This window comes from Gymnogyps californianus, chromosome 2 (genome assembly GCF_018139145.2).
Source record: "Gymnogyps californianus isolate 813 chromosome 2, ASM1813914v2, whole genome shotgun sequence".
In the NCBI taxonomy this organism is placed as follows: Eukaryota; Metazoa; Chordata; class Aves; order Accipitriformes; family Cathartidae; genus Gymnogyps; species Gymnogyps californianus.
Window position 1 is genome coordinate 4,330,209 of NC_059472.1, and position 16,865 is coordinate 4,347,073.

The window sequence follows — 16,865 nt, forward strand, 5'->3', positions numbered from 1 at the left end:
AAGCAGTTTCACTCTTCTCCAGCCCCCTTTCAAAGGCCAGCTTTACTACCAGAAAGGCGTTCAGAGTACTATGCCAAAAAGATCAAGTTTATTTTAACATCTCCAGCTTTCTAAAACTGCCTCCCTACTGGCTGCTCACTGTGAGGAGGAGGAGGAGGTACAGAAAGCTGGGTGCTCTTGTCCAAGCCCTGGTGTAAAGCCCTGCAGTTCTTTGCTCTTTCCAGCCAGCAGACTGAACGATGCTTGAGACTGTCAGGCGAGGGAGGAGGTATTGTTTGCTCTTTTTCTCTTATACTGCATTGATTTCTCAGACACCATCTGCTTGTGGCTGACTTAATTTGCAGCAGTAGCCAAGAGGCAATTTTTTTTCTTTTTTCTCTGAGATGGAGACTCCTACCATGGTCCATGCCTTTTGCCACCAGACTTGGAAATCACTTGGAAACCGGGCTAGTCAGTGATAAAACTTAGACACTTACTTAGTGGTTGATGAGAGGAGGGACAGTGGTGGTCTTAATGGTTCCTCAGTGAATAATGAATTTAGTTCCAGATGGTTTTGAGTCGCACTGGTTCCCAAAATAGCACAAAACGTGTGATGTGACAATATCTTAGCCTTAAACAGGAGAACCTGGTGTTGGTGTGTGGCTTCTTAGTGGAGAGCTTCCAGTTCGGTGAGTGGGCTGTCAGGGTTTCCTTATGCTGATCCTTAGAGGCTTGTTGCAAGACCAGACTTGGCAGATTTTAGGGATGGGAACTCCTTTTAAAACTGGAAGGTGCTATTTGGCCTTGAAGGCTTTGAGAAGGGCCTGGGTTAAGTCATTGAGAAACTAAAAGAAGTCGTCTTGCTAAAGATACCACTTTTGTTAGTGATTGTGTTGTTCAAATATAGATCACTTGCTCCAAGGAGCTTGCAGTTTCTCTCATCATCTGGGTAGGTTCTGTATGTTCGTAGATGTATAACTATTTTAGGAGGGGACTCCAAAAAAGGCAACTAAATGTCCTTTAAAAATGAGTCTTTATGAATTTTCGGTAAATGCTTTGTATGAATCAGTGTAAGATTCAGGTATAACTAAAATTATTTTTTGTTTCCTTTTCCTAGAATATGACAGATACCTAGCATCTAGCAAAACCATGGCAGCAGCTTACCTTGATCCAAACTTGAATCATACACCAAGTTCAAGTGCAAAGACACACCTCAGTACTGGGATGGAGCGTTCCCCAGGGGCCATGGAACGAGTCTTAAAGGTTTTTCACTACTTTGAAAACAGCAGTGAACCGACAACGTGGGCCAGCATTATCCGGCATGGAGATGCTACTGATGTCCGAGTAAGTCTGTTTTTTGCATTCTCGTGCCATCTTTAGGTTAAGTGTTAACTTCATGCTCAAAAAATGGGAGGTAGAAGTCTGGAAACAAACAAACACAGAAGTTTTGCGGTTTATTTTAATAGAATCTTTACCTGTTGTATATTGTGAGTAACTTCAGAAAAAGCTTTAAGTGATACCAACTTTCCTTAAGAAAAAAAACCAAAAACCTGATGTATGATTGTGTATTATCTTAAAGAAATGAGAACTCCTCCCATTTTTGCAGAATAGAAACTTGAAATTTAGAACAGTGGTTATCAGTCTAGATACCGCTACTGATGTATGTCAGTTGACTTTTACCACTTTATGCTCCCCAAAAGCCTGTGTGACACCCGATGGCAGGGATGAGAGCTGGGATGGAGGTGATGTTAAATGGCACTCTGCATGTTTAAAAATAATAATAAATTTTTACATGTTTAAATGTAAGATGTGTATTTTTACATGTTTAAAATGTCTAAATGTAATGTGTACATGACTTTAAAAGAAAAAAATAGTCTTGTTTGGAAACTCATACCCCACAGTGTGGGGAAATTGAGCTGAAGAGTCCTTTGTCCCCCCAGTAAATCCCTTTGTTCCCGTCGCCCCCAGTAGTCATCTGCTGCTTGTATTTGTACAGTGTTGTCCTTCACTTAATCTATGCAAAAAACCCAAAGGTTGGGGTTTTTTAAGAATAACTTTAAGTATCTGTAATCTTAAAGGTAAGTGGAAATGTTATGTATGCATGAAAAACCAGTGTTTATTCTGAAGCATACATTCTCTCTAATGCTGAGACCTTTACTTACCATTTGCTACACTTATTCTTTCATTTTTTGAGCTATTGCGGTATTTAAACTGAAATGAAGCTCAATTTAACATGTCAAATGTTTTTAAAACTTTGCGGTTTGCTTTTTAATTATCCTCCAAGAGCAGAATCTTGCATGGTGGTAGGTGGTATGCGGGGTTGTTTTCTTCTGTGAGGTTCTTACTGTAGAAGCAGGTTCCCATCTGCTCATTCCTTCCAACATTTGTATTCTCTGCACGCTAATTCAAATTCCACTACAAAGACACGATTTCAATCTGCTGAAGGGAGAGAGTTGTCCGAGTTAAGGAGACCTGTGGTCTCCTTCTGCCCACTATTAAGTTTCCTTTGTGTAAGAGAACCAAGTAAAAAAGACTAAAGAGTTTTGAATGTTTTCTCTTCCTTTCCTAGTGTTTATTCTAGCATGGCTGTGTATGAAAAGAGCTAACTGCATTCCTAGGTGGAGTAGATCTTGTGACAGTGATCACAGACCTGTGAAATTCCATGATTTTCATTGGCGATGATCAGAAAATCTCTCTCTTGTCAATTTAATAAGCTCACGTCTGTGTTTAGGGATGACTTGGTGAGCGGACAGATTAGAGGTACAACAATGGGAATCATTATCATCAATAGCATACACTTACTTTACGTGGAATAGGGTTTTTTGGGTGCCACTTGAAACATCTTTGCTCCCTGGCTTAAGTATAGTGATTTGATATACCTAATGTGATCGATTCGTTTCATAAAGTGTATTACTTGGTACAAGGGAAGAAAAAATATGTCTTAGTGTGGTTTTAACCTTGCAAGCCTCTACTGCAGACCAATGTCTAGGGTTCTTTATGTGGTACTTGAAATCGAGTTTATCTTTCCAAAGAAATATGTAGAAACTTGAAAAACAAAAGCAGAGATTACATCTCTGGTTTCTCCAGCTCAGAAATACCTGTGGTTATGGGCTTTAAGGATCCAAAACTTACACTCCCTGTAAGAAATTCAGTGCTGAGTTCAATTTGCTGAGTTACAGATCCTTGTTTTAAGCAAAAATGTGTCATTTTTTATAAAAGCAGGATCCAAAGAACAGGCAAGTAGCAGTTATTTGAGGCTTACCTTAAGTTTTTGTTTTCTTATATGCACATTTATTGGATGGTTCTTTCTAAAAGTAATGGATTTTTGTATTGTTCTCCTTTCCTGATAAAGAAGAATGTGATGGGTTGCTGTTAAACTTCTTGTTCTTTTAACAAATGTGGTTCTTTTTTGTTAAACTGGGACAATGACTGTTGAATGTGCAGGTACTCCATAGTAAAGATCTAGCACTGATATATTACAATGTCCTGACATTTATTTTAGAAACAGTAAACCGTTGTTGGAGTACAAGCCTACATTCCATTGGAATGACTGCTGTTCGACCAAGCCGAATAATTTAAGATTAAAACAGCCTTTAAGGTTTTAATGCCTTAGTTTTACCCCCCCCTCCTTTTGTGGAGGAGAAGGTCTGCAATAGAGCTTCCATTTCTTCTGAATTACAAACTGAGAAGGAGACTGGTGTTGGGTTTGGCCTTTGGCTTGTTTCCAAGGAGCTCTGTAAGAATGTTCAGAGGTGAATGTCTTTGACACAGCTCTGCAATTAAAAGGCAAAGAAAAAAAGGTTTTTCAGGACTAATCCCTGGTTAGCACAGCGTCTGGGATGATAGCTGAGGAACCTTTCCAGTATTCAAAGGAAGTCAGACTTGGTCTGAAATCTCCAGAAGAGCCAGTTAAAGGTATTTCTGCTGGTAGAGCAGAGGACTGTGGAATATACTAATACCAAGGGAAAGTAAGGGTGGAATTTTCTTTCCTGATTTGTGATTTCTAACATCTTCTGTTTCTAACAAAGTCAAGTTTGCCTTTGTCAATGGAAGGGATGTGTTTGACAGTCAAAGAAGTGAGGAAAGGCCCTTTTCCCTTTTAAAAAAAAGATCTTTTATGACTTCCTAAGAGTAGAGTGGAAACAGTGCTTTAGCTGTATACCTTGCACACAAACCTCTGATCATGAGGGGAAACACTTTTCATTAAAAAACTCATGTTGTTAAACTCAGATGAACAGAACTTAGCTTTCCGTTCCAAAGGTACGGTTTCCTTGCTATTTGACTTGAAATATCTTTAACCAAGACAGTGTGGCTATGCGTAGGCTTTGCTTTGAGGAGAACTTCTGGCTGTGGACCTCTGCTTATTCTGGATGGATTTAGTCCCTCAAAGACAGTTGTTTCCTCTGAGGGATGAGTCTGTATTCTGCAGTGGATTCAAGGACAGCTTTTCAATTCTTGGAAATGCTTTCTTGGATTTCAAAGAACTGGCATGCTCTCTTTACCCTTTTTTCCTTGGTATTATACTAAAGGCATGCTTCATTTCCAAAAGAAAAAAAAGGCTTTTATGAATGTGCAAACATTGGTCTCCTACTGCGAGTGTGTATATAGATAGCCATGCATTTGCCAGAGAAAGAAAGGTTGTTTATCTTCCCTATTTATCTTGGTATGGCTTCATTTGGATGTGTTGCCTACGTGCATATTAACAAAGAGGGATTTCCAGGCTTTGGGGTTGGAGAGGATGCAGGGCATGCTCTGCCCTGTTCACAGCCTCAGGTGTGGCATGCAAGTAGGTGGGTGTTGCCGACATGCAATTTCTTTAGTCTCAAGTGCACCCTGAAAGTAAACACTGCCACCGCATCTTGGTCAGCAGTTACAAGTAAATCGCCTTTCTGTTTTCAGACGATGTGATTGAAGCAGAATTGTAACCATATTTGATTGAGAAATGAGTACCCTGCATTTAGCAGATTGAAGCGGTAGGGAAGAGTTGGGTTTTTTAGAAAACAGACATTTGGAAACCTTATGTGAGCCCCTTATAGATGGCTTTCGGTGAAGTGCAGTTCTGCTCCGTGGTCTGCATTCCCACCCCAGAGGTGCCCAGCTTGCATCCGTTACACCTTTTAAACTTCTAGCCCTTAAAGCTTATCTTTGAGTCTTGAATAGTAGTTGTGAGAAGTAAAGATGGCATTATTTATGGGGAAATAACAACCAGAAATCTCAAACCAGGTTATTGCCAGACGTGCGTCGTACATTGATTCTCATACAGGTTTGTTTTCTTCCAATTTTGTAAGACTGTCTAAAACATAAGCTGGATAGAGATAGCATTAAAACTTTTAGCTGTCAGCTTTGTCCTTATTTCTGGAGTTAGAGAGAAGCATGGTTAGAAGTCTTGGACAAAGATACAGTGTCCAGGGCTCTCTTAGCCTGTTCATCATTCAGATGTCTTTTTCTCCCTTTTCTATGCAGTATCACCCCAAAATGTCAGCTTCTTTAATGTTGACAGAAATAGAACTCAAAAAGCTGAATAAAAAAAAGAACAACATCCTTAGCTAAGGTTAAGGATATATCTAACTTAAAAAAATTTGAATTCAAGGGGCATGCCTTGGCTGTGTCCCATCCCTACGTCACGGCAAAAGACCAGAGCAAATTCGTCAGCTTCCCTACCCACCTGCAGAATCTTATTTTTCACAGGTAGAAGGCATAGGTGCAGGGTTGGAAGACTGTGTATTCCAGTCAGTTCCCTAATTTGAACTTTTTAGGAGGAGAAGGGCTGAAGCATGTTCAGCCAAGACAACACTGAAGCAGTTTGTTAAACTGCATTACTGTGTTAGTATTTGTTGCTTGCTTTTTTCTTGTTTGCCTCTCCCACTCAATCCATATCATGTTGCTGTACTTTTACCCAGTAATACGGAGACCTGAATATCTGATTGGAGATCCAATTTGTGGTGGAGGAATTGAAAGAGCCTCTAGTGCAAAGGTCTACAATTCAAATGATCTCCTAGTTAGACAAGCGTTTCTTCTGGCAGCTGTGCCAGCTTCCTTCTTGCTGTTTGTTTTCTCATGCTACCACCTTAGTTGTGCTGGCATAGGTGTTGTGACTGTTTGGCAAACTCAGTTCAAGTTAAAATGAATGATTGTTTTAGTGTTGTTTTTAATCCAGATTAGTTCTGCGATCTTGTTAGCTGCATTGTCTTGCAGACTGACACAATTGAGAAGACTGGGAGAAGAAAGGAAATGCCTGTTTTTGCTGGCACTGCAGTGTTACTGCACCACCAGGGAATAGGGTATTAAAGCCTTATTTATGAGCATCCCTCATCATCCACTGCAACATTCCTGGTTTCCACACACTTCTCAAGAAGGATAATGCCTATCTTGAAAAAGGGCAAGAGGCTTGTCAGTCTAACCTCAGTCACTGAGAAGACTAACTTCTAGTCATGATTCTACCCATTCACCTTCATCTCTGTCCTCCAGGTCTTTTCCCCTTTTTCAAACCTGCCTTATTTTAACCCAATATCTGGACGAAAGGTAGCGGATGCTGTGGCTAGTCTGGAGCAGAACTGGTCTACACAATACTGATTCTGATTGACTACCGGGTAGCCAGAAGTTGGACTTTCCAACTGCTGAATGGGCCAAATACGCTTTATTGCTTCTTGGTTCCTCCTAAACCAAGCAAATAGCTTGAAGAGTTATAGGGGAATGGGCATGTGGTAGGGCTGTTCTAATCTATCTACTGCTATCTGTAAAGGAGAATGCGAATGTATTATACAGGAAACTTTATCTACTGGGTTTCTCTTTTAAAATAGATTCTTATAATAATATAGTACAGGAGTAGCAGGTTGGTTGCAGAAAGTTCTGTGGAAAAAGCCTGTGAACACTAGCAGGACTCAAAACCATGGCAGATAAGTATTTTTGGTGTCACAGAAGTCTGCTGTATACAGCAATAGTTACATATCCAAATCCAATTTCTACACGTATACAGTAATATATGTGCTTTGAGGCAGTGGAACTTTTTGATGTATAGAAGCAAACTGGAGTGCACTGATTTCTAACGTCAATTAGATATGTGTAGAAATGTGCAAAATCATTCCTGATCTAGTAAAAGAGCTAGAAAATAGGTACCATTTACCTTTTTTTCCTTCCTTTTCTCCGCTGCATGCCTACATGCATTGTAGTACATGACAAGGCATAGGTGTTGTGGTGGTTTCACCCTGGCTGGATGCCAGGTGCCCACCAAAGCTGCTCCATCACTCCCCTCCTCAGCTGGACAGGGGAGAGAAAATATAACGAAAAGCTCATGGGTCAAGGTAAGGACAGGGAGATCACTCAGCAATTACTGTCACGGGCAAAACAGACTCGACTTGGGGAAATTAGCTTAATTTATTACCAATCAAATCAGAGTAGGATCATGAGAAATAAAACCAAATCTTAAAAACACCTTCTCCCCACCCCTCCCTTCTTCCTGGGCTTAACTTTACTCCCGAATTCTCTACCTCCTCCCCCCGAGCGGCACAGGGGGCAGGGAATGGGGGTTGCGGTCAGTTCGTCACACGTTGTTTCTGCCACTCCTTCCTCCTCAGGGGGAGGACTCCTCACACTCTTCTCCTGCTCCAGCATGGGGTCCCTCCCCAGGAGACAGTCCTTCACGAACTTCTCCAACATGAGTCCTTCCCACAGGCTGTAGTTCTTCAAGAACTGCTCCAGCATGGGTCCCTTCCACGGGGTGCAGTCCTTCAGGAACAGACTGCTCCAGCGTGGGTCCCCCATGAGGTCACAAGTCCTGCCAGCAAACCTGCTTCAGCATGGGCTCCTCTCTCCATAGGTCCTGCCAGGTCCTGCCAGGAGCCTGCTCCAGCACGGGCTTCCTATGGGGTCACAGCCTCTTTCAGGCGCATCCACCTGCTCTGGCGTGGGGTCCTCCACGGGCTGCAGTGTGGATATCTGCTCCACCGTTAACCAGCCTGCCCCATGGGCTGCAGGGGAATCTCTGCTCCGGTGCCTGGAGCACCTCCTCCCCCTCCTTCTTCACTGACCTTGGTGTCTGCACAGTTGTTTCTCTCATTCCCGCTCCTCTCTCTGGCTGAAGTTGCCGTTGTGCAGGTTTTTTTCCCCCTTCTTAAATATGTTATCCCAGAGGTACTACCACCATCACTGATGGGCTCGGCCTTGGCCAGCGGCGGGTCTGTCTTGGAGCCCGCTGGCATTAACTTTATCGGACATAGGGGAAGCTTCTAGCAGCTTCTCAGAAGCCACCCCTGTAGCCCCCCCTGCTACCAAAACCTTGCCACGCAAACCCAATACAGTTGTATTGTTAGTTAAAATGTACCTCCCTTCTGAGAACTTGAAAAAAGTACCAAGAACTCAAAACTATGGACCTGCAAATGTAAGCAGTATAAAAAAGAAGATATATGGTACTGTGATAATCAGACTAATTATAACAGACAGAAATACCCTTGGTCTTTAGAATGCCTGTTTTACTTGTGCAAAATACTCTTGATATCCTTGGATGAGACACACATGCAAAATAACATTTTAAGAACAATGTAAATAGTCCTTTGACATTTTTCTGAAAACACCTAGATATACAGGTAGCTTCAAGTCATAGAGTCATAGAATACTTCAAGTTGGAAGGGACCCATAAGGATCATCAAGTCCGACTCCTTGCTCCTTGCAGGACTGCCTAAAATTAAACCATATGACTAAGAGCATCATCCAGATGCTCCTTGAACTCTGACAGGCTTGGTGCCATGACTTTCCCTGGGGAGCCTGTTGCAGTGACTGACCACCCTCTCCGTGAAGTACCTTTTCCTAATGTCCAATCTGAACTTCCCCTAACACAGCTTCATTCTGTTTCCTCGTGTTCTATCGCTGTCACGAGAGAGGAGATCAGCACCTCCCCCTCAAGTCAAGAGCACATCCTACATTAGAGTTTAGCCATACAGGACTGCGTCCAAGGAAGCTCCTAGACTTTGCAAGTGCAACTGAGGATAGGGGATAGTGAGTTCTATGTGTTAAGCTTCTGGAAAACTAAACTTATTGTCAGCATTTAAAATACTGTTATGTTTATTTAGGAAGCTATACCAGTGTGCAGTAGGATCAGAAGAGTGCTGAGTCAGACAAGGAGACTGGAAAGCCCAGCTGTACTGGCTCTGTGTTTGTCAGTGCTGTTGGCGTGTGCTCAGAGGAGGTTCTCTGTGGAATGACGTGTGCATATGGGGAGGCACTGTGGATGACTGATCTGTGTATGGCTTAAGTGTGAAAGATCCTGAGGCACTTACGTGGAGGTGTTGCTTGAGTTGATGGTGTCTCTGGGCTTGCATGGTGACAAAATCCTAGGCACCAGAAAAAAGTGTTTTCAGGCTATAGTTTCAATATATACTTGTTGCTGGCCTTCAGTGACAGAGATCTGGTTCAGCTGGATCAGTTCCCCAGTCCAGTTTATCATGTGATGTACAAATGCATTTGCTGGATCAGTGCAGGAGAGAGAAAGTAGCATGATAATGAGAAAAAGAGGGATGTGGGCTTTTCTCTTTGAACGTCAGACATGGTGTCATCAGAGGACAACCTGCGCTTTGGTGTTGTGAGGGCATGGAGTTTTTCTTTTATGGAAATTTTAAATTAATTTGCATCAGAGCTTTGTAGTTTGCTTTTGTCCAACTCTTCATTTAAGGTCCCCATATAAATCTCTCATCAGGAGTTATAATACTTGATATATAAATAGCATTTGACATACTTGAAGGGCTTCACAAACATGAACGCCATGTCCCTATGTCAGAGGTGCTACTTAAAGACTTTCTGTAGTGCAAGACACTTTCTTCTTCCTACTAAATAGGGAAATTAGGTTTGTAGTCACACTGGGAGTATATTATTCCAACTTCAATTTATTCATAGTAGCACATCAGCTTTGTTAATTTACAAGCAAGCAATTCATTTCACTCATTTACAGAAGCACAAGGTATTATTGATACATACTGGGAGAGCCTAGGGTATCCTGCAGCTTTCAGCCTTTCTCTGGTCTGTCTTGATTTTTCAACAGCCTACTAAATATACTGTACTCTAAATTCTATTTTTGGACACATTCTCCTAATTTAGGAGAAATATTAATCTGTTTTTTAAATTAGCTGTGTTGAGTATCTGTGGGTTCTTTAGACAAATGAGTAAAAATGAGTGCTATCCAGTTTTGTAGCTATTGAAAAAGCCTTTTTTTTTTTTTTTTTTTTTCCTCTGAGTTAAAGGGATGGAAAGGTGACCTATCACTTACCTATTATTGATCGGAAATTCCCCTAAGGGCTTCCCATTCTCTTTTGCTCAGCTATACTAGCTTATTTTCTGTTCGGGGTGTAAATGTTAGCTCTGGAAACCTAATTAAAGTAAATGTGATTACAGTAAACAGCATTCAACTGGCATATGATTGTGTGACTTCCTTACAGTAGTAGAGTATTTATGAGAAGGACAACAGACACATGAAAACTCATAGAAATTTATATTCATGTAGGTTTGTGTGCACCCAAAGTGAAATCTTGTTTTGGAGTAGATTTCTGCTGGAGTCAAGCTCTCCTACAAGTATTTCTGGCTGTGATTAATTTGAGGTCATAAGTTTTTAATCCAGATTGAAACTTTGGTGTTCCTTACCTGTTTTTTTCCACTTAAGAATGCGTCTGAGGAGCTTCCTGAGCTAAAAAGCTGGTTGTAGTCAAGTCTGGAGAGATTTCAAATTTCTTTGGCTATGCTTCCAGTTAAAAGATTGTCATGACATATCTCAGCAGGATGTTTTAGTCACTATTGTGCCATGGTTAAGCTGTTAAATTGTTTGTCTGGAAACTTCTGATTAAGGATTCTGATCACTACCATGAAGAACATCAGGCATGCTTCTGGCAAGGCTCCTCACGTTGCGACCATGAAAGACAGAGAAGCTGTCACCCATCCTGGAGTGATGGCGGTGGCTTTGTTTGACACTCCAGGCGTCTCCACTTGGTCTGTGGAGGCTGTCCAGAACCCGAGGAGACTCTATGTGTTGTTTACTACCCGATTGGAGTTAAATACACTGACCCGATTATGGCTGCGATGCCAGTGCAAGTCTTGGAGATTAATCTTGTACTGTTTGGAAGTAGCAGCCAGATAAAACAAACCCTGTCCTGCTGCATGGGAACTTACTATACTGTTTATATGCTGCACTTCCCCTGATGAGAGTTCGTGTTGCTGAATGAACCGCGCTGTTGTGGTGCTGGTTTATGTTGATTGAAGGTGTGGCTCTAAATGTTTTAAAATTCAACTTCTCTGGTTTATTAATAAAAAATTAAATAAGCACATAGACATTTTACTTGAGAGGCTTCCCCTGCAGACCAGCCATTTTGTGAATGTCTTAATCACCACGTTTCCTTATTTCTCCATTTTTTGATTCTGGCTATGGTTTGTTAGCATCTGGAATGAGCTCTGTGGAGTTCCTAAACAAAAAAGAAGAGAAGCCACTTAACGTGTTTGTTTCTCATAAAGTGTCACTTCTTCCTTTCTGGGCATACATAAGTTTTTAGAATGTATTTTCAAACACTTGCCCTTGACCTCCTTTGCACCAATGCTGCTGTCTCCTTAATGTTTATGTTGAAGTTGACTTTTTCTTGGGTTGTAGTATGTACTAACTGTTGCGAATTATTTTCTTGGGGTGATACCAACTACCTGGTCAGAAGGGACGGGGTACCCTTCTTACATAATTTAGAAAATACATTTACTTTTTTATTATTATTTACTTTTGGTTCTGTGATAGGTTTAGAATTGATTGATGATATAAAAAGGATAGAGGCCTAAAAATCTCACTTGCTTTTGGTGGGAATTAAGACATCTGACTTCTTCAGTCCTTTTGAAATCCCCAACCTGAAAATTAGAGAGGTTCTGAGATGTCCAGCTTGATTCTTTCCTGAGTAAATACTAATGGTTTCAGCTGAGCTTTATGCATCAGTATTCTTGGTGGTTCATGGTCATAGATAATTTTACCTTAATTTTTTTTCTTTCCAAAGCCATTTCTTATCACAGCAGGCATAACTATTGTTTAAGAACATGTACCCTCATTTCATTATCAACTGGCAGTGTCAGAGACGGGGAAGAGGTGAATTTCCAAAAACAAACACTGCATGTTATGTACTCTATGCAGGGTGCAGAAAGAGAAGAAAATGAATGAATCTCTTCTGTTTGCATGCATATAGAAAAGCTGGCAGTGTTCCCTTTAGAGGAAAGCACGCCTGCCAAAATGTTAGGCTTTACTAACTAAGCAGAGATTGTCCTTTGGGTGAAGAAGAGGTTAAATGTGCCTCTGTCACTTCTGAGAGTATTTGGTGGTTGTTCTGTGTTTCCCGGGATACAGGCAACTGTTCTCCTTTGCAGTATTTGATACAAAGACCCTTAAATACAGGCAAGAAACAAACTTAACCAATTTTTATACACTATGCTCAATACATTTAGTTCAGATTTAAAGCCGTTCACTGACCTGATGATAGAACTTTGGAACTTGCTGGGAAAGGTTGCAAAAAGTTAACTGCTTTAAGAGGAGACAGGATGAGTAACTGGAGGAGTTTCATTGAAGGTTGATGAATGACGGAAACAATGCTTGGCTCAGGAAATCCACTTGGATAAAAATAGTCAGAGGCTAGGAGAGCACTTAGGGGAAGTGTCGTATGCTCTTGCCTGGTGTCACCTCTTTGTCTGGTGTCGCGTCTTCCCCCAGCATCCGTGTGTGGCTACTGTGGTTCTTCCTTCAGTTGTTTTACCAGTGTACCTGCAGGGAGGTTACTTTCATTTGCATCAGACGTTTGTCCCAGCAACTTGGGCACCTTCTGGGTGCCAGGACTCAGCTGTTGCTGGTTAATCTGTGTGGTGCTGCCAGCTGGTAGGGCCACTTGAAAACTTTGATTTGCCAGTGTGTTTTGAAGTCTCCCTCCCACATGATACAGTCCTCCGCAAGCATCCTGCGTGCTTTGCTGTTTGTGTCCATCTTTGTTCAAGTTTGGACTCGCCATCCACTTAGCAGTGGACATCCAGCTCCCGGCATGGAAGAAGACAAGGGTGTTGGGAGGCACTACTGGTACTGAAGCGAATGATGCTTCTGAGGATGCTCATACCGCTGCTGTTGGAGACAGGCTGCTGGGCTTGATGGAACCTCTTCTGACTCAGACTCCATGAACTTACTAAACACTGCTTGTGTTTTCCTTCTTGTAGGCTTGAAAGAATTTTTTTTACACTTCACTGTGCACTGTGTTGCTTCTGGAAGATTATTTAAAGGTTGCAGTTTGATAAAATGTGTGAGCTGATCTAACAGCTCACTATCACCTCACCAAAAGCATGATTCCACTCCTACATGTGTCATCTTCCCCCCTTCGGATTTAGAGCTTCCTTAGTTCTCTTTTTGCAGTTATTTTTCTGCTTGCTTAATTTACAGAATCAGGGTCTTAAACAATTTCTTTGGGATATAAAATAATAAATTTTGGGAAACAATGTCATCCTGTAAAAAACCCTTTTGCCTAACTCACTCCAGTAGCCCACCTCTGGCTCCTGTTGTACGTACCACTGGCTACGTGTTGATGTTTTCTGAAATTCTGAGCAAGAATCAGCAGCTTGTGCATCTATGCATGTATATGCGTGCGTGTGTATGTTTATGTATGTATATACACACTCATACACGAGCATTTTCAGTAGGAAAATTTCAGACCATTACAGGGTCAAAAGCAAAGGACCATGAATTCCTGAAAGAAGTGTCTGGGCGCAGTGATAGCCTGTGCTCCTGCTGAGCTCTAAACTCTCTACTGGCAGGGATCTGCTGCCTTGCAGAGAGACAAGCCTTACCTTCTACTGGGTTGTGAGGCAGCAACTCTGATCTCCTGCTGACTTTCTAATCTGGATAAGAGCAGGACAGCCTGGCACGCTGCACCTGAGAAGTTGCTAATTCATGATCTGCTAACACATTTGAATTTTAGTTACCCCGTGTTAGACCTTTCTAACATCTAACATGGAAGGGAAACGGCAATGTTATGATTTTTTTTTGAGAGGTTCCTTTCTCGGGCAAGAGATCCTCAAACTCTGAAATTTACCTCAGGACAAACAAGTAGGATATTTGTTTTGTTTGAGAATCTTCCCAAATAATTATCTCTTGCCTCATTTTATAAGGGATCTGTGCTGAATCTCAGGAGAAAATGAGTGGGGGGAAGAGGGGGAAGGAAACCAAGGGGCTGTGGCGTGACCTACCAAATCCTGGCTGTTGGGGCACTAAATAGGATGAAAGTCTAAGATGATTTTTCAGTTGTAGATGGAGAGTGACTTTTAAAGGCTGGTGGTGGTTTTTTTGAACAAATACATCTTGCTTTCATCCACGAATCTGCTTTTTATATTTTGACTTTTATGTTATCCTGTTTTACATAGAGGAAATAGTGGCTTAATTCTGATAAGATGTGTGGAAACGTATTTACGGGTGTTTTGTGAAGCCATGCTGGTAAAACTTCAGAAATTGTAAGCGGTTGTCTGAAATAGTAGTTTACAATAACATGTTTAGTATTCTTAATAAAGGTGATGCCTGATTTATTGCTTAGTATTTTGTATAGGGTATTACATGGTAATATTTAAAATTTTTAAAAAGTATACATTGCATTTTAAGGCTTGTTTCTCTGTTTTAGGGCATAATTCAGAAGATTGTGGACAGTCACAAAGTGAAAAATGTGGCCTGCTATGGGTTACGGCTCAGTCATCTGCAGTCTGAGGAGGTTCACTGGCTACACCTGGACATGGGGGTGTCCAATGTGAGAGAGAAATTTGAACTAGCCCACCCTCCAGAAGAATGGAAGTAAGAATATACATCTGTTCAGTGTCAAAATCGAGTCATATAAGTCTTTTTGCCTTGTCTTAAAAAACTACTCTATAATTTGCTTTACTAAGGAAGATCCTCCTGTGGTGGAATAAAGGTGGCGGAACAGGGGAAAAAAACCATTAAAGTTTTCACAAAGAGCTGTAAGCGGTGTTTTGTTTGCTTTAAGGGGTTTTTGTTGTTGTAAGGGGTTTCCTGCAAACTGAAGAGAACTGGTAAGTGTAACCTGGGATTTAGAGGAGGCGTAAAATAGAATCAGAAATCTCCTAGTCATTTGTCCTGAAAATCTGCAAAACTTGTGATATATCTAGTGAACCCGCCCTATCTCAGAACAGGAGTGCTATTCCTATTTGTGGTATAAGCACACCACTGCAATTTTAAAAGGATAAATCATGTTATTTAAATAAAACCAAAAAGATATTGTCAAGTGCTGGTTGTACTTATATATAGACTAAGTAGGAGAAATGTGATTTGAAAAGAGTGAAATGCAGTGGATAGATCAGTTTATCCCTCTGCTGTTGTAAAACTTTTCAGTTGTAGAACTTTTTTATTGGGTAACGAATTGAGGCCCAGAGTGATGAGTGACATCCGCCTTTCTTCTAACTGGGATCTTCACCACTTATACCAGGAGCAATGAACAGTGGAAAAGTAACTGCGGAATTTTGGGGTTTTTTCATAGCCTAGGTATGTTTGCTGAGATATTTTCATGATACCAGTTAGTTGGTTAAAAGAAGTGGTATGACCTATGTTCTGTTGAAGGCTGAGTTTTTTCTTCAGCTTTTTAGCAGAGTAAGCCGATGGTGCATACTCAGGAGAGGATATGGGCTGGAGAGAAAGAAGGGAAAGATTGTTCACTTTCCTGGTAGAACGACAGGAGGAAACTAAAATTTATTTGCAGAAAGACATGCTAGTCTACTAGAGAAGATGGGGAGCTCAGAGTTTTAAAATACCGTTAAACCAAGTGTAGTACTAAACTCATGTGGGAACACCAAAAAGTAGATTACTATGGTTACTAGTTCATTGCAGGGGTTTTGTGCATGTTTTTCTGTGGTTTATGTTCATAACCACAATTTGTGCAGGAGTTGCTAGTTATTTTAAAGGCTACACCTATCTTCTGCAAAATTATTGTAAATAGTCTATACATAATTTCTTGCAAATGGAGTTATGTACTAGCAGATGTCACGGTTGGCAATCTTCAGTTTCTGAATTCTCTTTAGGGGCCCGATCTTAACAAATGCAACAAATTCAAACAAATTAGGAATGTTTAAAACTTAGGTTTCAGAAATGTTGCACGTTCTGTGCATGTTACATTTTATTGTTTCTGGGATGTGCATCAATATTTTCCCTTCCGTACCTCATGAGAAATTTTTCATTGATAATACTGTGAAATCACAGCTTAGGAAGTAGGAGATTCCTGAATCCTTTCCATGATAGTAGTGCTGCGTATAAGATGTGAATAATTTACACTGTGGAAATTTGTTACATAGTGTACAAGTGTCAGTTCCATTTTTATTAGGCGGTGCAACTTGCATTGTACACACTGCAGAACAAAGTTAATGAGTTTTAAAAGCAAAGTTAGATACTGTTTTGAAGTTTGTGGAAAGGAATTGTATAAAACACTCATGAAAGAGCTATGGCAAGATGTAAATTATTCAATACCTTTCCAGAGTGTCATTTAATGTTTTATCGAATACATGCAGTCTGACATACCTTTTAAACCCAGGGAGATTTGCTGTGCATAATCAAAACACTGCTGTCATATTTGTAATACTATAACACAGAGTGTTTAAGATCATATGACAGTACTTGTAAAAATATTTAGATTAGTAAAGGGAGAGAAGTCTTGGAATGTTCTTAAACTAAAGGCTTCCTATAGTGTTAATAAACCAGTAACTGCCTCTTGTGTGATTTTTTTTTAATCATCTAAATTAAAAGGGCTGTATGTTCAGTGTTCAGAAATTAGATCTCAGACATTCTCCTGGACTAATCCAGATACTAGAAGTTACACTGATTGTCAGTAGACTGTACGCAAAAGTTACCAGAATAAAAT

General features: G+C 40.8%; 1 protein-coding gene across 6 annotated transcripts in view; it reads left to right on the plus strand.

The window, feature by feature from the left end:
- The window catches only part of PTK2 (protein tyrosine kinase 2), a 167,148-nt gene that overhangs the window by 28,635 nt on the left and 121,648 nt on the right, over nucleotides 1–16,865 (plus strand). For all 6 annotated transcript variants that reach the window (XM_050891983.1, XM_050891979.1, XM_050891982.1 and 3 more), the window contains exons 2-3: nucleotides 1,097–1,323; nucleotides 14,628–14,794. In XM_050891983.1, coding sequence (XP_050747940.1) covers nucleotides 1,097–1,323; nucleotides 14,628–14,794 — 394 coding nt within the window. The remainder of the gene's footprint in view (nucleotides 1–1,096; nucleotides 1,324–14,627; nucleotides 14,795–16,865) is intronic.